The sequence below is a fragment of the Salmo trutta genome, chromosome 16, assembly GCF_901001165.1.
Source record: "Salmo trutta chromosome 16, fSalTru1.1, whole genome shotgun sequence".
NCBI lineage: Eukaryota > Metazoa > Chordata > Actinopteri > Salmoniformes > Salmonidae > Salmo > Salmo trutta.
Window position 1 is genome coordinate 35,774,628 of NC_042972.1, and position 23,767 is coordinate 35,798,394.

General features: G+C 43.1%; 1 protein-coding gene across 1 annotated transcript; it reads right to left on the minus strand.

Annotated features, from left to right (window-relative positions):
* Positions 1-185: 185 nt before the first annotated feature.
* LOC115150671 (matrix remodeling-associated protein 8) lies at positions 186-22,667 on the minus strand. Its single transcript, XM_029694173.1, has 12 exons — positions 22,388-22,667; positions 18,512-18,538; positions 18,004-18,306; positions 17,800-17,901; positions 17,558-17,688; positions 16,862-17,041; positions 16,473-16,614; positions 3,426-3,584; positions 3,272-3,302; positions 3,102-3,187; positions 2,742-2,813; positions 186-1,719 (listed from the first exon to the last, which is right to left on the minus strand). The coding sequence occupies exons 1-12, from the start codon at positions 22,428-22,430 to the stop codon at positions 1,694-1,696; spliced, it is 1,302 nt and encodes a 433-aa protein (XP_029550033.1). The 5' UTR covers positions 22,431-22,667; the 3' UTR covers positions 186-1,693.
* Between the last annotated feature and the right edge of the window lie 1,100 nt (positions 22,668-23,767).

The window sequence follows — 23,767 nt, forward strand, 5'->3', positions numbered from 1 at the left end:
TTTATTTACACTACAGAGCCAGTTGAGGGTTTTTTCAGGCATACTTTGTTTGTAGAATTCATGAACAAGTGTTTTTACATCAAACAAACATGGAGAGCAAAGAATAATGTGAGTATCTTAACATACAATGCCTCTGTTGCAATAAGATGGAAGGACTGTTGACAGAGGAAAGTCTAGACAGAAAGTAGAGTTGGGTAGAGTAGATCTTTATTGTCCCAATAAGCTATTTGTTATGCAGACAAGGAGACATGATACAGGAAAGTGTCAAAACTTAACGGATATAAGGGATTCAGTCCATTAACGATACAATAGTAACATAAAGCATCAGAATACACAAATAAAAACAGTTCATAATGTGCAATGCAATGGCTTATTTATTAGAAAATTACACTTGTATCACTTTATTTAACCTCTGTTTAGCCAGGTAAGTCATGGAAAACCAGTTATATTTTACAATGACGACCTAGTCAGTCAAAAGGAGACAGTACAATACACCAATATAGTCACGTGATGGCAGTATGATCACTCACAATAGGTTTTTATTAACAATTACTGTATATACTGTAGTTGCAAATATGAAGCAGAGTAGGATGAAGTTGCCCCTAGACACTGATCTATGGCCAGTTTTGCATTGTTCCCTCTTAATGGTTAATGTTGGGATTGTAGGTTGATCCTAGTTCTGTGTCTAAGGATAACTTATATCTGTAGCGTGTAATGCTGTCTGAAGAAGTCATGGCCTTCACTCCCCTCTAGAGGGTTCAGTGGTGCTGAGAGAACACAGGTACCTGCCTCATAGGGACTGGAGTTACCCTAACCATCTAACCTAACATGGGAAAAACTCTGGGCTTCGGCAAACCTGTAATTTAAACCCTGTGCATCTTTGTAAATAAATACCTTTCCACAACGGCAATTTTTTGCAACCAATTACAGAATTGTAACAATATGAAGGTAATAGTATTGCTGTTTAACTGTTTAAAGGCGCCCACATACTAGGTTCGCTTTGCTCCTAGCAGAACTCAGCTAGGTTAAGCAAACGTCTGTGCCTCACATACTCCCTTAAAAGACCTTCGCTTGAAAAACAAGACAAAAGCACGAGACGCCGAAGCAACAACATAGCCAGTATACACTTCCTCAAAATAGTCAGAATGAATCGAAGATAAATCCAGAAATCTGTAATAAATGACGTTTTGGCCGAGGAGGTCTTAGTCACATGCATGAAAACGAGTTGTCTCTTGTTGAATGACAACAAACACTTCATTGAAGAATCCCTTCCATAGTTCCCACTCCTACTAGGAGTAGTACAGCTGACCAATCACCGACAAAAGGGTGTAGACTTCAACTACCGAACTTTGTGACTTGCCTCAAGAAAATGTTTTGTGTGCATGAACCTGCCGAACATCAAAACGAACAAAAACGTCAACAACATTTCTCCATAATATATGCGCAAACTGTTTCACCTGTGAAGCATACAGTAAGCTTTACAATCACATTGTGGTTATCAAATGTGAGTGAAGGGTCTAACTGTGGGTGAGAGACTTGAGGTGGAATGTAGAGGTGGGACTAGTGGAGTAGAGTGGACATCCCTACAGTACACTGGCACACCAGTAGCAGAGGGCCTAGGGGTTGGTTTGGAATGCAGCCTGTGTCTGTAGAGTCTGCCTCTGGACCAGCCAGCGGCAAGCTGACTCCCCTCTCATTTCCAATACACCTTCTCCATCTCTGAAAGAGAGAGAGACTATTGTAATAAATAAATAAACATATACACATACATATACACATACATATATATATACATATATATATATATATATATATATACACATACATATATATATACATATATATATATATATATATATATATATATATATATATATATATATATATATATATATATATATATATATATATATATATATATATATATATATATATATATATATATATATATATATATAGTAAATTGAATGTAATATTTTGTACTGAGTGTACAAAACACCTACTCTTTCCATGACATGGACTGACCAGGTGAATCCAGGTGAAAGCTGTGATCCCTTATTGATGTTACTTGTTGTATTCACATCAAAATAGTATAGATTTAGGGGAGGAGACGGGTTAAAGAAATATTTTTAGGAAGGTGTTCTTAATGTTTTGTACACTCAGTGTATTTAAAAAAACTCAGTTAGGGTCTCACCTTACTGTTGTGTAAGTTAGAAAATGTGTTGTGCATCATCAGTTTTCAACTTATTTTGTCAGTAACTAACAGTCGCTCAATTAGCCATGTCAGCTAACAATTTTTAGATTGGTAAATTAGTCTAACCAGTTATCTAAACTTGTAGTAACCATGGCCGAATACTGACAGGGCACATAGGGCACGTGTCCAGGGGCCCTGACCTCCAGGGGGCCCCCATTGATCTTGTTAGTCACACTCAATCAGATATCATTAACATGGAATAAGTCACGGCAAAATGTGTAGAATTGCAGGAAATTTGCTTTCAAACTGAAAAATGTCTCTCCACCCCATGGCAAAATGAGTAAAATTGCAGGGAATTCGCTTAAAAACGGCTAAAAGAATTATCTGCCCCATGGCAGAATGAGTAGAATTGCATAAAGTGTGTTATGAAAAAAGAAAAGAAAAAGAAAGAAAGGCTAGAGCCGGCCCTGCGTACTTCATATGGATGAGAGACATGGAGGGTTTAAGTGTGTGTGTGTGTGTGTGTGTGTGTGTGTGTGTGTGTTACCTTTGTCCAGGTCGATGACTTTGGGCAGTGTGGACATTTGAACCTTCTCCCTCAGCAGGTTGTTTTTGTAGTCTGAGAGACAAAAGAGATTGGAGTGTATCTATGTATATGTGTGTATGTATATATATATATATATATATATATATATATATATATATATATATATATATATTTATATATATATATATATTTATATATATATAAAATATATATATATATATAAAATATATATATATATATATATATAAAATATATATAAAATATATATATATATATATATAAAATATATATAAAATATATATATATATATAAAAATATATATATATATATACACACATATACATACATACACACACACACCTAGTTTCTTCTCCTCCTGGTTGCACGTCTTGACTTCAGGAACGTCCATCTCAAACTCATTGGTGGCCATGTCACCCCTGTTGGATCTATCACAGAGAGAGGAGTGAGTGTGTCAGTGAGTGAGTCAGTGAGTGAGCGAGCGTGTGCATGTGTGCGTCCAAGTTTCTCACCTCAAAGATGTCTGTGGGTAAAACTCCCCCGCTGAAACACAAAAACACAGTAAAGATGAAGACAGGCTGACTCAGACACACTGACAGAAAGAGAGAGAAAGCTGACAGACAGATCCAAAGTTAGTTAGGACGGTCTTAGTACAGGAGCTCAGACCTTTGGTCTTGCGTCGGTGGGTAATGATGATGATGATGAGCACAATGAAGGCCAGGAGGAGGAGCGTAGTCAGGATGTAGCCCAGGGGCAGCAGGAAATGATGTCGCTGATCAGGCAGGATGACGTTGATGACACGTGACGCCTCAGCCTTGCTATCCTCTGAGGAACAGAGAGAGGATTATTAACCAACGGCTCCCCCTGTCTGTAATACACCCAGACCAAGATAAAAGTATATTCTGGCCACCAGGTGGGGCACTCTGGTCACTGTTGGAAGCTTCACTGATACTGCTCTGGTAAAGCGAGTGAACAACAACAGCAGCTAAACATTGGATAATCTCCTGTACAATAGAGCTCATAGACATAATAAATCATTAACCGACCTGTTTGCTATGGGAGGGGGGGGGGGGGGGGTTTAATGGCAACGTAGATGGTAGATCAGACTGTGAAATCATTGGCTAGGGCATTTAGATTCCTTTCCCTGAAAAGCCAGTATAAGTCAATCTCACAGTTATTCAGTGTGTGTGCGTGTGTGTACAGTATGTGTGTGTGTGTGTATGTATACGTGCATCTTTGTTTCTTTTGTCATGTCAATTGGGAACTCCAACGCCATGATGTCATCCCTACCAGTGCCAAGCCGTGTTGTAACATTGTAACAAAATCTATATATATTATCCATGATAGTGGACAACAATTGGACAATCAACAATAGCTGTGTGCTGATCTACTGAGTGTTGAGAAGTAGAGCCACTACAACTGCTGGTTTCCTTTATGCTCGTAAAAAATGTGCAAGGCAAGAGGCAGCCGGGGAGCAGCTGCCCAGCGTGTCTGAGCCAAAACGAGTTCCAGACCTGAAGTCATACTGTGATTTACTTTTCCTGGCAGTAAAAGACAGAGAGAGGGATGGAGGGAAGGAGAGAGAGTGATGGAAGGATGGACAAAGGGAAAGAGTAGGGGATTCAGTGGTTTCTGTACTGTAACTCTTCAAGCATTTCTGTCATAGTAGACTTAACACAGAGACGACCGTAAACAAAGGGATCTGATTCAGAACCATCTGTTTGTTTGGCCTTGGTCCATCTCCTGGGATCCTCCTGTGTGTGTGTGTGTGTGTGTGTGTGTGGTCTCAGACAGACCCTTCCACTCTCTGCCTGAACAACACTGAGAAGCGGGCCAAATGGTAGGGGGGGAGAAGGGGGTAGCTGCTGCCTAATATGGTGACTGGAGTATGTTCGAGTGGGTGTGTCGAAAGGAAATTAGTGGAAAGGAGTAGGTGTGTCAAAAGGAAAGGACTGGGTGTGTCGAAAGGAAAGGACTGATGACTGGGTATGTCGAAAGGAAAGGAGTGGGTGTGTCGAAAGGAAAGGAGTAGGTGTGTCGAAAGGAAAGGACTGATGACTGGGTATGTCGAAAGGAAAGGAGTGGGTGTGTCGAAAGGAAAGGAGTGGGTGTGTCGAAAGGAAAGGAGTGGGTGTGTCGAAAGGAAAGGAGTGGGTGTGTCGAAAGGAAAGGAGTGGGTGTGTCGAAAGGAAAGGAGTAGGTGTGTCGAAAGGAAAGGAGTAGGTGTGTCGAAAGGAGTGGGTGTGTCGAAAGGAAAGGAGTGGGTGTGTCGAAAGGAGTGGGTGTGTCGAAAGGAAAGGAGTGGGTGTGTCGAAAGGAAAGGACTGGGTGTGTCGAAAGGAAAGGACTGATGACTGGGTATGTCGAAAGGAAAGGAGTGGGTGTGTCGAAAGGAAAGGAGTAGGTGTGTCGAAAGGAGTGGGTGTGTCGAAAGGAAAGGAGTTGATGTGTCGAAAGGAAAGGAGTAGGTGTGTCGAAAGGAAAGGAGTGGGTGTGTAAAAAGGAGTGGGTGTGTCGAAAGGAAAGGAGTTGATGTGTCGAAAGGAAAGGAGTAGGTGTGTCGAAAGGAAAGGAGTGGGTGTGTCAAAAGCATTCTGCTATATGTTAGACGGTTTTGATTGAGCATTGTTTTTGTTTTTTCACCAAGCAATTACCGTACCGTGAGAGTTTGGAGTCGTATTTTATTTTATTTTTACACAAATAATTGCAAATGTCCAGTTATAAAACTGACGATTGTTTATTTTTTATTAAAAGTACTGATGATGGGTGTACTGTTGCCAGTATGCGTTGTATATGTGTGTGCTTACTGTTACTGTCACCCTTGATATTCGCTTCCTGTTTAGATGGTTTGGATCACATATGTCAAACTCATTCCACGGAGGGCCAAGTGTCAGCAGGTTTTCGCTCCTCCCTTGTACTTGATTAAGGTCACTAATTACTAAGGAACTCCCCTCACCTGGTCATACCCTGATGAAGACAGCTTGGCTGTCGAAACGTTGGATATAGACATTTTGCATCTGAGCTCCTAGAGTGTGCGGCTCTCCCTTATTTTCAAGTTTTCTACTCCGCTAGCCAGCACCTCGCCTTAATATGTGTGCGTTTCTTTTTCTTCTACACTAATTACTAAGGAACTCCCCTCACCTGGTTGTCTAGGTCTCTATTGAAAGGAAAACACAAAAACCAACAGCAGACACTAGGCCCTCCAAGGAATGAGTTTGATGCCCCTGGTTTAGGTAGTCTCATTTATCCATCTTCCCATTCTGAATTCAGGCTTCGGGTGATTAAAAGTTCTAATTGTTGGATATCCTCACTCTGGCCGAATTCCAATAGGAAGTACACATCACTTTGCAAGTGTGCATAATGTAATTTGCAGGCCTGATGCGGCCTGTAAACCAGGAGTTTACTAACACCATTGTTAGGGTATAACTAGGCCCTCAAAGAAAGACCATTTGATATACAGTATGTAGTCATAAAGACTTTAATTTAAAAGGCTAATAAGGCTGGTGGGACCGTTCATAGAGGGTTCTAAGAATAACCCTTAAAATAAAAAAGGGTTCTTGGTAGAACCGTTCATAGAGAGTTCTAGGAAGAACCTTTAGGTGATAAAAGGGTTCTTGGTAGAACCATTTATAGAGGGTTCTATGAAGAACCCTACATAAAGAGTTCTAGGTAGAACCCTCTGCAAAGGGTTCTACCGAGCACCAAAACAGTTCTCCTATGGAGATAAACCGAAGAACCCTTTATTTTTGTAAGTGTGCACTCCTTTCGACACACCCACACGCCATATTGGGCTTCAGCTACCCATACTTGTAGAATCTCTCTCTCAATTCAATTCACGGCCTTTATTGGCATGGGAAACATATGTTAACATTGCCAAAGCAAGTGAATTAGATAAAACAAAAGTGAAATAAACAATAAAAATGAACAGTAAACATTGCACTCACAGAAGTTCCAAAAGAATAAAGACGTTTCAAATGTCATATTATGTCTATATAGAGAGTTGTAGCAATGTGCAAATAGTTAAAGTACAAAAGGGAAAATAAATAAACATAAATATGGGTTGTATTTACATTGGCGTTTGTTCTTCACTGGTTGACCTTTTCTTGTGGCAACAGGTCACAAATATTGCTGCTGTGATGGCACACTGTGGTATTTCATCCAGTAGATATGGGAGTGTATCAAAATTGGGTTTGTTTTCTAATTCTTTGTGGATCTATGTAATCTGAGGGAAATATGTGTCTCTAATATGATCATACATTGGGCAGGAGGTTAGGAAGTGCAGCTCAGTTTCCACCTAATTTTGTGGGCAGTGTGCACATAGCCTGTCTTCTCTTGAGAGCCAGGTCTGCCTACGGCGGCCTTTCTCAATAGCAAGGCTATGCTCACTGAGTCTGTACATAGTCAAAGCTTTCCTTAAGTTTGGGTCAGTCACAGTGGTCAGGTATTCTGCCACTGTGTATTCTCTGTTTAGGGCCAAATAGCATTCTAGTTTGCTCTGTTTTTTGGTTCATTCTTTCCAATGTGTCAAGTAATTATCTTTTGGTTTTCTCATGATTTGGTTGGGTCTAATTGTGTTGCTGTTCTGGGGCTCTGTGGGGTGTGTTTGTGAACAAAGCCACAGGACCAGCTTGCTTAATGGACTCTTCTACAGGTTCAATTGCTTCCTTTTAGGTGGTTGAAGAATTTTAACAGCTCTTTTCTAGGTGCTGCTGTAGGCCCTCCTTGGTTGGTGACAGAAGCACCAGATCATCAGCAAACAGTAGACATTTGATATCAGATTCTAGTAGGTTGAGGCTGGGTGCTGCGGACTGTTCTAGTGCACTTGCAAATTCGTTGATATATATGTTGAAGAGGGTGTGGCTTAAGCTGCATCCCTGTCTCACCCCATGGCCCCGTGGAAAGAAATGTGTTTTTTTTTGTGTACATGGATTTGTGTACATGGATTTTATAATGTTGTATGTTTTTCCCCCAAATCCACTTTCCATCCATTTGTATAGCAGACCCTCATGCCAAATTGAGTCAAAGGCTTTTTTGAAGTCAATAAAGCATGAGAAGACTTTGCCTTTGTTTTGGTTTGTCAATTAGGGTGTGCAGTGTGAATACGTGGCCTGTCGTACGGTAATTTGGTAAAAAGCCCATTTAACATTTGCTCAGTACATTGTTTTCCCTGAGGAAATGTACGAGTCTGCTGTTAATGATAATGCAGGGGATTTTCCCAAGGTTGCTGTTGACGCATATCCCACAGTAGTTATTGGGGTCAATTTTGTCTCCACCTTTGTGGATTGGGGTGATCAGTCCTTGGTTCCAAATATTGGGGAAGATGCCAGAGCTAAGAATGATGTTAAAGAGTTCAATTATAGCCAATTAGAATTTGTTGTCTGTATATTTTATAATTTCATTGAGGACACCATCAACACCACAGTCCTTTTTGGGTTGGAGGGTTTGTTTTTTGTCCTGTAGATCATTCAATGTAATTGAAGAATCCAGTGGGTTCTGGTAGTCTTTAATAGTTGATTCTAAGATTTGTATTTTATCACGTATATGTTTTTGCTGTTTGTTCTTTGTTATAGAGCCAAAAAGATTAGAGAAGTGGTTTACCCATACATCTCCATTTTGGATAGATAACTCTTTGTGTTGTTTGTTTTCCAATTTTCCCAGAAGTGGTTCGATTCTATGGCTTCTTCAATTACATTGAGCTGATTTCTGACGTGCTGCTCCTTCTTTTTCCGTGGTGTATTTCTGTATTGTTTGAGTGATTCACCATAGTGAAGGCGTAGACTCAGGTTTTCTGGGACTCTATGTTTTTGGTTGGATAGGTTTCTCAATTTCTTTCTTAGGTTTTTGCATTCTTCATTGAACCATGTCATTGTTGTTAACTTTCTTCAGTTATTTGTTTGAAATTTTTAGATTTTATAGGGAAGCCGAGAGGTCAAATATACTGTTTAGATTTTCTACTGCCAAGTTTACACCTTCACTATTACAGCGGAACGTTTTGTCCAGGAAGTTGTCTGAAAGGGATTGAATTTGTTGTTGCCTCATTTTTTTTGTTTCTCTCTCATCAAGTGAAGTTCCTGTTCTTATTTATTTATGACCAAGTTATTTGTTTAGTCATTTTTTGAGGGGGGGTTGCAGATAAATTATCCGTTTAAATGTTTAAGTTTAGAAAACATGTACCCATAGGCTGCCACTCAACAAAAAAACGTCAAGAAATACATAGAGTTTAAGTAATAATAAAATAATAATAACAGAAAAAGCTAACAAAAAGTGGGACTCCACCCCCAACCCCACCTAGCCAACATCTCTCCATCCAACCCCCCTAGCAACTAGGGTTGCTCATCAGTCACCCCCCCAGACCAGCCACCCCTCTACCAGCGACCAGATAAAACCCTCCCCATACCACCCCTTCCATGTGGGCCTGAAAGTATAAAATATTAAAATAGGTATATATACACTGCTCAAAAAAATTAAGGAAACACTTAAACAACACAATGTAACTCCAAGTCAATCACACTTCTGTGAAATCAAACTGTCCACTTAGGAAGCAACACTGATTGACAATACATTTCACATGCTGTTGTGCAAATGGAATAGACAACAGGTGGAAATTATAGGCAATTAGCAAGACACCCCCAATAAAGGAGTGGTTCTGCAGGTGGTGACCACAGTGGTTCAGGTAGTGCAGCTCATCCAGGATGGCAATCAATGCGAGCTGTGGCAAGAAGGTTTGCTGTGTCTGTCAGCGTAGTGTCCAGAGCATGGAGGCGCTACCAGGAGACAGGCCAGTACATCAGGAGACGTGGAGGAGGCCGTAGGAGGGCAACAACCCAGCAGCAGGACCGCTACCTCCGCCTTTGTGCAAGGAGGAGCAGGAGGAGCACTGCTAGAGCCCTGCAAAATGACCTCCAGCAGGCCACAAATGTGCATGTGTCTGCTCAAACGGTCAGAAACAGACTCCATGAGGGTGGTATGAGGGCCTGACGTCCACAGGTGGGGGTTGTGCTTACAGCCCAACACCGTGCAGGACGTTTGGCATTCGCCAGAGAACACCAAGATTGGCAAATTCGCCACTGGCGCCCTGTGCTCTTCACAGATGAAAGCAGGTTCACACTGAGCACATGTGACAGACGTGACAGAGTCTGGAGACGCCGTGGAGAACGTTCTGCTGCCTGCAACATCCTCCAGCATGACCGGTTTGGCGGTGGGTCAGTCATGGTGTGGGGTGGCATTTCTTTGGGGGGCCGCACAGCCCTCCATGTGCTCGCCAGAGGTAGCCTGGCTGCCATTAGGTACCGAGATGAGATCCTCAGACCCCTTGTGAGACCATATGCTGGTGCGGTTGGCCCTGGGTTCCTCCTAATGCAAGACAATGCTAGACCTCATGTGGCTGGAGTGTGTCAGCAGTTCCTGCAAGAGGAAGGCATTGATGCTATGGACTGGCCCGCCCGTTCCCCAGACCTGAATCCAATTGAGCACATCTGGGACACCATGTCTCGCTCCATCCACCAACGCCACGTTGCACCACAGACTGTCCAGGAGTTGGCGGATGCTTTAGTCCAGGTCTGGGAGGAGATCCCTCAGGAGACCATCCGCCACCTCATCAGGAGCATGCCCAGGCGTTGTAGGGAGGTCATACAGGCACGTGGAAGCCACACACACTACTGAGCCTCATTTTGACTTGTTTTAAGGACATTACATCAAAGTTGGATCAGCCTGTAGTGTGGTTTTCCACTTTAATTTTGAGTGTGACTCCAAATCTAGACCTCGATGGGTTGATAAATTGGATTTCCATTGATTATTTTTGTGTGATTTTGTTGTCAGCACATTCAACTATGTAAAGAAAAAAGTATTTATTAAGATTATTTCATTAATTCAGATCTAGGATGTGTTGTTTTAGTGTTCCCTTTATTTTTTTGAGCAGTGTATTTTGCCAGCAGTAATCATCTCTGTTTGATTGAGAGAGTCAAGGAGCTATCATCGTTAAGTAACATAATAGATGAAAAGCATTGAATATTTACATTCATGGGGCGAAATGCTAGTGCCTTGAAATACAAGTTAGGTATGGATATTCCTCCTATGTCTTCCCCTCTTTGTAAGTTTGTAAATTTTTATTTGGGATCGTTTACTTGCCATATAAAGTTTGAAACCGCACTACGAATTTTATCCAAATAGCCAGAAGGGGGAGCCATGAGAAACACTGAACGACAGAAATTCAGCTGTGGCAATATATTCATTTTGACAATAGATATTCTGCTGGTTAAAGCAACTGGGATATTATTCCATCTAATGAGGTCAAATTGAATTGATTTGAGAGTTCCGTTAAAGTTTTTGGCAATGGTTTTATCTAAGGAAGGAAATATATGTACTCCCAAGTATTTTACATTGGAAACGATTGGTATACCATAAGTAGAGATGGAGTCCTCCATCGGGGTCTTGAAAAGGCAGAAGGGCTTATTTGGTTAGATAAATGTTATAACTTTATCAACTGAATGTATCTATGATCTTCAATGTGTTTGTGAGCAATTGAGATACATTGTCTAGTTCAGTGGTCACCAACCTTTTGAGTCAAGTTACTGAGTCAAAATGCCCACTCAGATTTGTTTTAAACCTGACTTAAAAAAACATAAGCCTAATCAACATTAACCAATTAAAAACAGTTATTTAGCAATGAGTTTTGTGCAGTAGGCTATAGGCCCCAGTGGTGTAAAGTACTTATGTAAAAATACTTTAAAGTACTACTTAAGTAGTTTTTTGGGGGTATTTGTACTTTACTATTTATGTTTTACTTTACTACATTCCTAAAAAATATGATGTACTTTTTACTCCATACATTTTCCCTGACACATTTTGAATGCTTAGCAGGACAGGAAAATGGTCTAATTCCCACTTATCAAGAGAACATCCCTGGTCATCCCTACTGCCTCGAATCTGGCAGACTCACTAAACACATGCTTTGTTTGTAAATTGTCTGAGAGTTGGAGTGTGCCCCAGGCTATCCGTAAATACATTTTTAAAAACGTGGCTATCTGCTTTTCTTAATATAAGGAATTTGAAATGATTTATACTTTTGATACTTAAGTATATTTTAGCAATTACAACTACTTTTGATACTTAAACAAGACAACCCGCTAATAATATAGCAAGCTTATGGGAACACTTTGCTATACTCATTCATTACAGCTGCAGTGCTGGTTGTAGCGTGAGTAGAAGTCGGGAGAACACGCATTTTGTGGCTTGTAAAAGTGTTGACAGTGCTGAATAACAACTTACACATTAACTTTCCCTAGTCATGGTTTTAAATGTTTTTGAAATGTCACAGTATCATCTTTGCTGTGCGTTCAATGCTTCTTACAGTCTATGGCTTGAGGAAACTGTGCAGACATGGTGATCTGAGCCATCTGATTGGCCAGCAGTAGGCCTATAGGTGCAATTGATTTGCTCTCTGGGCCTGCTGAGTAGGTGGAGTTCTACCTTCAGACACATGAAATGGTTCAAAATGGGAACACTTTGCCTTTCCGGCACTAGGGCTGCTGAATCAAGTGCATCTACCGCCAACAGCACGAAATGAATAAAACATTGGAACCCAAGGCATTGGCCGCATTTCAAACTCGAAATAGACACACCCTCGTCCACTTACCCTCACTTTATGCTGTTGGGGAAATCCGAGGCCATATTTGTCGTCGGCCCAAATGATTAGCCACGCAAGCAAAGTTTGCAACGTAAGCCCCTCAGCTCTCATTTTTAATGGAGTTTGAGAGTGTACAATTATGTTATAAGGGCACAAGGCGAGAGCCAGATGGTTTGAGTCTTTGATATTTATTAGTCCAAAAGGAGTAGGCAAGAGAATGGTCGTGGACAGCAAAAGGTCAAAACCAGTTCAGAGTCCAGGAGGTATCAGCGTGGGAGGCAGGCTCGAGGTCAGGGCAGGCGGGTACAGAGTCCAGAAAACAGGCAAGGGCCAAAACCGGGAGGACTAGTAAAAGAGAATAGAACAGGCAGGAGCACGGGAAAAACACACTGGTTGACTTGCAACATACAAGACAAACTGGCACAGAGAGACAGGAAACACAGGGATATATACACCAGGGATAACAAGCAACACCTGGAGGGGGTGGAGACAATCACAAGGACAGGTGAAACTGATCAGGGTGTGACATATGTTCACTTCGGGGCCTGAAACGCCCCATAAATCAATTTGCAATGATTGTACATCCAAAACTTAAAACCTCAAGGTCAATATGGAGAAGTCAACGTACAAGTATAAGTAAAAATGAATGTAAATAAGTTCAAAATTGTGCTACTCATGCACAAACACATCTCCTAAATGTAATTATGTTTTTGTTTGGTTAGCTTTTGGAAATTGTAGAAATAAAACATTTCCCTTCTTCAGAAGTTACAGCTAGGCAGGCTAACGTTAGTAAGCTAATTAATTTGCTATCTATCATACAGTATGCGTATATTAATAATTATATAGTTAATATAAGTAGACATGCAATCATAATTGACTGTAGCGCATATAAAGCACCCACAAGCTACCGAGTGACGAATTTCAGGGCAGGGGCGGTCCATTTAAAATTAATTCCTTCCTCCCTCGCCCCTTGCCGTGCAAGTGTAAACTCGTCAGACATCATGAAACATCATCAGAAATGTCCACTTAATTTGAGGGCTGAGGGGAGAGGGTGTGTCTGTTAAGTGTTTGGAATGCAGCCTTTATCGTTTTTTGCAGAAATGTTTAATCGACTAGGAACGCCTTGGAGATCAACCAGCGATCGCGATTGACCGGTTGGTGACCACTAGTCTAGATATAGTAAAATATAATCTGCATATAATGAGATGAAGTGATCAATTGATTTGACGGAAATGTGTGTTATTTCCTTTGATTGACGAATTGGATCACCTTGTCTGCGGCTTCTTGTGATTCTGGATGGAGCAGATATTGCCAGTTATAACTATGGCTGAGGGATTGGCATATAGCATTTTAATCATTTTAATTCAATTGGAGCCAATTCCCATATGTTCCAAGACAGATTAGAATAGTTACATCTCTGGTCTATCAAAAGCTGTTTCTGCACCGATATATAATACAGCCCAAGGAGCAGTTGTTTCTGCTGAAGCATTTAAGAAATGTAATAGTCGACAGAGGTTATCCGAGGATTACATTTTTTTAACAAACCTGCTTTGTTCCGTGCGGATCAATTTTGGTAAGTGTTGAGAGGGGATGACAACATTTTGGAAAACAGTTTAATATCTGTGTTTATCAAAGATAGGTGGCGATAGTGAGAACACTGGGTGGCATCCTTACCTTTTTTAAACTCTACGGGATCGGTGTCCCTAAACCGGGACGGTTGTTACTAACGTGCACTAATGTGATTACAATGATATTGTAAGTAACATCAAACTTTCCAGGATATAGACATGTCTTACATGGGCAGAAAGCTTAAATTCGTGTTGCTCTAACTGCATTGTCCAATTTACAGTAGCTATTACAGTGAAAAATAGCAACTGGTTGATACATTTACCTCTGAAGGTAAATAATGTACTTACATTCAGTAATCTTGCTCTGATTTGCCATCCTGAGTGTCCCAGAGATAAAATGAAGCATAGTTTAGATTGATCAAATCCATTTTTATATTCAAATGTAGGAACTGGGTTCTAGAGTTTGAACCTCTGCTGTCTCTGATTTTTAAAAATGTAATAGACCTCAGGAGGAATAATGTCCCATCCAGATGATTTGCTTTTGTTCATGCTATCCAATGCCCTTTTGAGGCGATCTTCCTGATTCTGTCAATAAACAATGAAAAAGAGAGGGAGAAAGTAGGAGAATGAAAAAGAAAGGAGAAAGGCAGAGGGGAGGAAGAGAGCATGAGGGAGAGAGAAAAGTGAATACATTTTGATGAGATGAGGTAAACAAACTCTAGATGTAGGCAAAGTCAAGTTCAAATAAGTGCCTGTAGGACCTCAGGATAGGGAGAGGAGAAAAACAGGAATGAGACAGCGATAAAGAGAGAGATAGAGGGAGGGAGAGAGAAAAATGCTCTAACTCGTTTAGAATGTCCGGTCTGGGCCAAAGTCAACAGCAAGCCAGACACCCTGGGCAGAATCAGAGGGTACTACAGGCACAGAATCTACTGGTGTGTGTGTGTGTGTGTGTGTGTGTGTGTGTGTGTGTGTGTGTGTGTGTGTGTGTGTGTGTGTGTGTGTCAGTTCTGTCATGGATGGGAGGTGGGGTGTAGTAGGGGTTTTGGGAATTGCTAAGAGTTAAGTTTTAAATATGTTATTCCACTGAGATTGGAGGAACTTTGAATTGAGAGAAAACACACACACCCAAACACACATACTGTACACACACAGCCATGGCTCCAAAGAACACAGATATTTCTCAACCACACTCAATGACTTTCCCACATTCTCCCATTAGTGGCTTCAGAATAGCACCCCTTCCCCAAACACACACACACACACACACACACACACACACACACACACACACACACACACACACACACACACACACACACACACACACACACTCTCTCTCTCTCCATTTGCCGTGGTGGGTTGGGTGATTTCCAGATGTAAACACATAGTTATCTGCTGATCATGGACGGAGCAAAGAAAAAAAGGAGAAAGAAAAGGAGGTAATAATGGGAATTAGAGAGAAAGGAAGAGAAAGGAAGAGAGCATAGCTAACTGGGAGGCAGAGTGAGCAGAATGGGACAGGGACTGTCTGAAGACAAAACCAGATCCTCAAAACTAACCTCAGACTACACCCCCCTCCCCGTCACACGCACTCCATCCATCCTCCATATTTTCCCTCTTGAGAGTGGGGGGGGGCTGAATGCTGCGAGGTGGTGGAGTGGGTTTAGGAAGTTAGGGAGACTGGCGTGGGTGGGTTGCGAGGTAAGGCATGGGAGATTTGGAAGACTGTCTTGGATGGGAGGAGGGGTAAGGAGTGGGAGGAGGGGTAAGGAAGGAGATGTTTGGAAGGCTGTTTGGGTTGGGGGAGAGGGGTAAGGAGGGGGCAGGCTAGGAAGACTGGCCAGGGTGGGTTGGGGTAAGGAGGATTTGGAAGGCTGGGTTTGGTTGGGAGAGATGGGTGAAGAGGGGGAGGTGTCGTAAGGAGGGGTATGGGGGGTGAGGAAGAGGGAGGAGGGTGGTTTAGGGGTCTGGCGCCACACTAGCTGACAAGGCAGGAAGAACTGCTCATAAAACAAATCTAATCCCCTAACTACGACTGGTTACTCCCCCTCTCCTTCTCTTTTCTCTCTCCCTGCTCCTCCTATACTCCCACTCTCCGTCCCCCTCTTCCTCCTCCCCTCCCCCCTCTTAAAATGTGCTGTTTGGAGAAAAGGAAAAGCCAATGATGTTTGAGGATGATAGGGAGAGAGGAGAGCAAATGAAAGAGCAGCTGGGAATTCTCTCTCTGTTTACATAAGCACGTGTACGATTTCTACAGTGGTCAACTGGAGTGCAGTATAGTGTGTATCTGTGTGTACTGTATATTATGTATGTCTGTGTGTATCTGTGTGTTCTGTATATTATGTAAGTCTCTATGTATCTGTGTGTACTGTATATTATGTATGTCTGTGTGTATCTGTGTGTACTGTATATTATGTATGTCTGTGTGTACTGTATATTATGTATGTGTGTGTGTATCTGTGTGTACTGTATATTATGTATGTCTGTGTGTATCTGTGTGTACATGCAGTATCTCACCCTTGTCTTGGTTGGGCAGTGCTCTGGGGGCAACAGTAGCCCGAGGCTCAGGTGGTCCTACGGTGAGCTGAAACTGTCTTCTCTCATGAAGACCACAGTAGTGATGATGTAGGTGACAGGTGTACAGACCCTGATCTCCTGGCTGTGGGGCAGACAGCCAGATGCATACAGTCAGAAATCCCTGTTTTACCACTGTACCACTGTAGTTGCTATGATGTTACACAGTTGTTACATGTTGTGCACAGACAGACAGACAGACAGACAGACAGACAGACAGACAGACAGACAGACAGACAGACAGACAGACAGACAGACAGACAGACAGACAGACAGACAGACAGACAGACAGACAGACAGACAGACAGACACGGGATGGTGTTATAGAGGACCTGCAGGGCAGAGATAGCCAGAGAGAAGTCTCCCTGTGAGAAGGACTTAGCGCTGATGTTCATCTTCCTCTGGAGGAACAGGGGTCCGTAGCTGCGCTGCTCCCCAGAGGCATACAGGTCTATCAGACGGTCTGCACGGTCGTGACGAACACCCGGAGGCTGCCGGTCCCAATGCACCACCTAAGACCAGATAGAGAAGGATTGGACAATACATTATAGTAAAAGAGACCATACATCCTTCTTTCCAACTACTCTTGAAGTAATCACTGGACTGACTTTACATGATTAATGAAATCAATGCTGGGAAAGCATGCACTACCTAAGATGGGATAGAGGGTTAAGATAGATATTAGGTGATAAAAGTGCCCAGGAAATATACATGACAAGACTGAGACTGAGAATTATTGGAGATCATGTCATTAAGGAAGCCAGCTGTTTCAATCTTTCCATTCAGTTCCATTCACTTGGAGTTTAATTTGTCTTCCTGCCCAGATACATTCTTCCTAAATGACATCACTGTCTAACTCTTCCTCATCTCATTCTATTGCTGTTAAAAAGCATTCAACACACACACACACACACACACACACACACACACACACACACACACACACACACACACACACACACACACACACACACACACACACACACACACACACACACACACACACACACACACACACACACACACACCTGCTGTTCCTCCTCACTGCCATCTTCTGTCCACACAGAGCGGCGATTCACACAAGGCAACACCACCGTGCTGCCGACCAACACCACAAACACAGCTTTCTGACCGTCCCAGAACCGCTGCTCCTTACGACCTGAAACCCACACAGATAGACCACAATACAACCACACGTTGACAGAGGTTAGGACCACAACATGACCATATCATGACTATTTTCCCCTACTTAGGATAAGGCAGAACTTACGTAACTTGGTGACGTTGACCTGTATTCTGATCGTCTCATACAGGTGACAGTAGTGATGGTGCAGGTTACAGGAGTACAGGCCTCGGTCACTTATCGCAATGTCTAGAGAGAGTGGGAGAGAGAGAGAGAAAGATAAGGAGAAAGAGATGGCCTAAAGTCACATTAAGAGAAACAGACAAAAAGACAGAGACAGACAGCTCTCACCTCTGATGACGAGAGAGAAGTTTCCGTCGTTGAAAGCTGATTGGCTGAGGCTGACCCTCCCCTGGTTGTGTCCGTTATAGATGCGCTGGTCTCCAGCAGAGAACATGTCTGCCACCCTCTCCATGGCATAGTCTGGCCCTGGGCGATACAGGTCCCAGTGGACCACCCTCTGTCTGTCCTTCAGACTGTCCCTGGTCCACACCATGCGCCCGCTCACACACTGCAGTACCACCCTAGAACCAGTGGGGGCGCTCACGTTGTAGCCCGCAACAACCACACTGCTGCTGTCGGACTGAGCCAACACTAAAAGAAAGAAAGAAAGAGAGAGAGAGAGAAGCATGCACTTACAGTATTTGCATGACATAAACACACTCACAAACACGGTCATATCTAATACACACACACTTATACTGTACACACACTCAGACCTAACCCATTAAAGTTGCACACATACTAAATACATACAAACACACACACTAGTCCGGTAAAACAGTGAGAGGCTACTCACCAGCAGTGAAGAGGAAGGCTGCAGGGACTGTAACAGAAACATGAGAATCATCATACTGTAATTACAAACACAGACGCTACTCACACACACACACAAACACACACATGGAGGAGACACACAACATGGGACTCTGGTTAAACACACACGTGTATGTAAAAACACACTCAGATACACACACTACAGGAGACTCAGGAAAAACCCACAGAAGCTACAGTAACATTACAGCAGTAGCATTCTAGCTAAAGAGACCCCATCAAATCCCAAGGTGTCATAGCCAGTCCAAAGCCAAAGGTCACTCAACATGAAGCTGTTTCACTGCCACTGGATAACTTCAACCATTCGACACACTGGGGGGAAAGCCCTAGATCAAGTGTTCATGGGAACCTATTTTGGAACCCTTTTGAAAAGGATGAAGTGTTCAGTTGAGGAACACATTCTGGTGGAAAATGGAGGATGAGCAAGAGGCCGCTACACGCTGATTCAAGGTCAGTTTTGCAATTCCATCCCTAATGGGTTTATGGTTGGGATTTGGGGAGTTTTAAAGTGATGCCAGATATGTGCCTATAAGGACAAAGTTATGAGAAAGGATGCTGCTCCAACTGACTTATAACATCCCTTTCTGGTTTCTGTCCAAGCCCTCCATCTGACCTGAGATGACTTTGCCTCTGATTTGCTCATCCTGTCCAGAGCTCCACAAACACACACCTTGGCCCACTAATCATACTCAGAGAGAGGAAGTATAGGTAAAAACGATGCACAGCTGTACCAGAAAGAAAGAAAGAAAGAAAGAAAGAAAGAAAGAAAGAAAGAAAGAAAGAAAGAAAGAAAGAAAGAAAGAAAGAACGAGATTAGGAACTGGCTAAAAATACTTGAATCAGTTATAGAACCCATTGCCCTTTATGGTTGTGAGGTCTGGGGTCCGCTCACCAACCAAGAATTCACAAAATGGGACAAACACCAAATTGAGACTCTGCATGCAGAATTCTGCAAAAATATCCTCCGTGTACAATGTAAAACACCAAATAATGCATGCAGAGCATAATTAGGCCGATACCCACTAATTATCAAAATCCAGAAAAGAGCCTACAACCACCTAAAAGGAAGCGATTCCCAAACCTTCCATAACAAAGCCATCACCTACAGAGAGATGAACCTGGAGAAGAGCCCCCTAAGCAAGCTTGTCCTGGGGCTCTGTTCACAAACACAAACACACCCCACAGAGCCCCAGGACAGCAACACAATTAGACCCAACCAAATCACGAGAAAACAAAAAGATAATTACTTGACACATTGGAAAGAATTAACCAAAAAACAGAGCAAACTAGAATGCTATTTGCTACAACTGTATATAGACATAATATGACATTTGAAATGTCTTTATTCTTTTGGAACTTCTGTGAGTGTAATGTTCACTGTTCATTTTTATTGTTTATTTCACTTTTGCATATTATCTACTTCACTTGCTTTGGCAATATTAACATATGTTTCCCTTGCCAATAAAGCCCCTTGAACTGAATTTAATTTAATTGAGAGAGAGAGAGAGAGAGAGAGCGAGAGAGAGGGAGAAATAGATAAATGGGCAGAGAGAGGGGGTAGGAAAGAGTTGGGGAAAGCAGGTTAAAGGAGAGAGAAAGTAAAAGAGAGAGTGAGGGGTGATAAGAGGAGGACGTAAGGTGGCAGCTTTTTGCTCTGATGGGAGAGAGGTGAGGTGATGAGGGTGAGGTGTGGGAGAGAGTTGAGGTGATGAGGGTGAGGTGTGGGAGAGAGTTGAGGTGATGAGGGTGAGGTGTGGGAGAGAGGTGAGGTGAGGTGATGAGGGTGAGGTGGAGAGAGTTGAGGTGATGAGGGTGAGGTGTGGGAGAGAGGTGAGGTGATGAGGGTGAGGTGTGGGAGAGAGGTGAGGTGATGAGGGTGAGGTGTGGGAGAGAGGTGAGGTGATGAGGGTGAGGTGTGGGAGAGAGGTGAGGTGATGAGGGTGAGGTGTGGGAGAGAGGTGAGGTGATGGGGTGAGGTGTGGGAGAGAGGTGAGGTGATGAGGGTGAGGTGTGGGAGAGAGGTGAGGTGATGGGGGTGAGGTGTGGGAGAGAGGTGAGGTGATGAGGGTGAGGTGTGGGAGAGAGGTGAGGTGGTGAGGGTGAGGTGTGGGAGAGAGGTGAGGTGATGAGGGTGAGGTGTGGGAGAGAAGTGAGGTGATGAGGGTGAGGTGTGGGAGAGAGGTGAGGTGATGAGGGTGAGGTGTGGGAGAGAGGTGAGGTGATGGGGGTGAGGTGTGGGAGAGAGATGAGGTGATGAGGGTGAGGTGTGGGAGAGAGGTGAGGTGATGAGGGTGAGGTGTGGGAGAGAGGTGAGGTGATGAGGGTGAGGTGTGGGAGAGAGGTGAGGTGATGGGGGTGAGGTGTGGGAGAGAGGTGAGGTGATGAGGGTGAGGTGTGGGAGAGAGGTGAGGTGATGAGGGTGAGGTGTGGGAGAGACGTGAGGTGATGAGGGTGAGGTGTGGGAGAGAGGTGAGGTGATGGGGGTGAGGTGTGGGAGAGAGGTGAGGTGATGAGGGTGAGGTGTGGGAGAGAGGTGAGGTGATGAGGGTGAGGTGTGGGAGAGAGGTGAGGTGATGGGGTGAGGTGTGGGAGAGAGGTGAGGTGATGGGGGTGAGGTGTGGGAGAGAGATGAGGGTGAGGTGTGGGAGAGAGGTGAGGTGATGGGGGTGAGGTGTGGGAGAGAGGTGAGGTGATGGGGGTGAGGTGTGGGAGAGAGGTGAGGTGATGAGGGTGAGTTGTGGGAGAGAGGTGAGGTGATGGGGGTGAGGTGTGGGAGAGAGATGAGGGTGAGGTGTGGGAGAGAGATGAGGGTGAGGTGTGGGAGAGAGGTGAGGTGATGGGGGTGAGGTGTGGGAGAGAGGTGAGGTGATGGGGGTGATTATGAGTGGGTGAGGTGTGGGAGAGAGCCTACGTAGCTGTGTTGTCCAGGGGCTCAGAATGGGTGTTTAGTAAGAGGGGCGTAGAGGAATCAGCCCCACCAGACTAGAGCATGCAACTAACACCACAACTTTACCACACTGGAAAAACAGACCCTATAAAACACACTGTAATTTGCTCTTTGTTACTCCAGACCACAGAAACACCCAATGACAGAAACACACACATTGTACATTAGATACATAGTCAAACACATAATGTACTCAAACATATACCTGCATAGAGGCATGCACAGACACAGACGCGTGCGCAGACACAGACACACACACACTGTTGCATGCTCTAGTCTGAACAGCTGTGCCTTCACTTACTGATTCACTGGAATGGAAGACGGTACTGGTCATCAACCAGTATCCAAACACACATCCCATAATACTCAACTGCTTAACAGTCCTCTGTTAAGAGAATCGATAGGAGCAAAAAAAATAAGCACAGACAGACAGACAGACAGACAGACAGACAGACAGACAGTTCATAGTCCTGTCTGGAAGCAGAGTTCTAGCAGCTGGTTTTTCTTTAGATGAGAATTTCTGTCCAAACAACAACAGGGTAGGACTACCTCTCATCTGACATTATATGGGCATGAGAAAATGTGCCATCTACTTCAGCCTTTGAAATGTTGAGCTTTCCTTGCTGGTTTGGCAACAGGACCCATCCACCATACCTATGCGTGCACGTATACGCACGCAGGCACACACTCACGCTCCACACGCATTCACAAATCTAGTGCTAAAACAGTGCATAACTACTCAGACTCACTGTGTTGTGTGTTAGGTTAAACTAGGCGAGATCAAATGCATCATGACCCAAAATGAACACAATGTGTATAGGCTTGACAAAATTATAGTAGTCAAAAAGCTAATAAAATAACAGTGTAGTATTTCAAGTTGGGTTGGCTACTTACTTTGGACCAAGAGGAGGGCTTGAATCACGTCCGGTATCTTCATCTCAAATCTCTGTTGTTTACAAAGGAGCAGGCACTTTTGTTGCCTACACCTATTGCCAGTCACACCGGAGGAAAAAAACAACAATGACCGCTCATACGTCAGCTCAGTTGTTCCTTGGCCCACGAAAACAGCGACTATCTGATGAGCTGTGTAAACTTTTCACTGCATTCAGCGACTGAACCAAACAACCTCAGTTAGTGAAACGAACAGACCCGAACTAACCCTCCTTGGTTTGCCTGCTGAACAAACTCCGACTCCTCCCGTTGCAGGCCCAGGCCACCCCCCTGCCCTGAAACCCAACTCCACCGGGCCTCCTCCACCTCCAGGCTGCACCCTCATATTAATCCTCTTTATTCCTCTCATCCTTTCTACTCAACTCTCACCATATTAGCAGTGGTGGAAAAAGTACCCAATTCTCATACTTGAGTAAAAGTATAGATACAGTATGTTAATAGAGAATGGTAAAAGTGAAAGTCACCCAGTAAAATACTACTAAAGTAAAATTATGATAATTTCAAATTGCTTATATTAAGCAAACCAGGGGCACGCTCCAACATTCAGACATCATTTACAAACAAAGCATTTGTGTTTGTTGAGTCTGCCAGATCAGAGGCAGTAGGGATGACCAGGGATGTTCTCTTGATAATTGTGTGAATTAGACCATTTTCCTGTCCAGCTAAGCATTCAAAATGTAAGGAGTACTTTTGGCTGTCAGGGAAAATGTATGGAGTAAAAAGTACATTATTTTCTTTAGGAATGTAGCGCAGTAAATATAAATAGTAAAGTAAAGTACAGATACCCCAAAACACTACTTAAGTAGGACTTTACAGTATTTGTACTTAAGTAGTTTATACCATTAGTTCACTGAACTCAAACTGAACAGGAGTGGATACACAAAATGATGTCTGAGGTAGGCCTATTGGCTGTAGTGTGTTTGGCTTTCATGCACTTGTGCTATGATTTTTCTTTCCATATTATGACTGTTGTCTTGCACAATACACACCTGTACTCTAAAAATCAGGGGTCAACAAGGGTTATTCTAAGATCCTCAAAGTTCTTCAAAGAACCTTGGGGTTCTTGGCACTGAAAATTGCCCCTAAAAGGTTCTTCCAAGAACCCCATAAGAGGTGGAGTTCATCGTGGAACCTCCTTAGTTGGTGAGGGTTCATGCAGGAACCTAAGTGCCCAACTGAAACACTTTGATTTGAATTTGAAAGGACAGCAGGTGCAGGCACTTAACTGAAAAACTGTAAAGATCTCCTCAATTTAAGGTAAGGTTTGTCCCTTGTATGATCTAAATTGAAATTGTTTCATGATGATACCAGCTATCTTCTTAT

What these genes read in the sequence shown, in the direction of transcription:
- LOC115150671 (XM_029694173.1), bottom strand. Translation starts at nt 22,430, where the DNA reads ATGAAGATACCGGACGTGATTCAAGCCCTCCTCTTGGTCCAAA. An exon ending in CTTCTCTCTCGTCATCAGAG is followed by an intron (nt 17,902 to 18,003) that starts GTGAGAGCTGTC and finishes CACTCTCTCTAG; the next exon opens with ACATTGCGATAAGTGACCGA. An exon ending in GCAGTGAGGAGGAACAGCAG is followed by an intron (nt 17,042 to 17,557) that starts GTGTGTGTGTGT and finishes ATCTGGTCTTAG; the next exon opens with GTGGTGCATTGGGACCGGCA.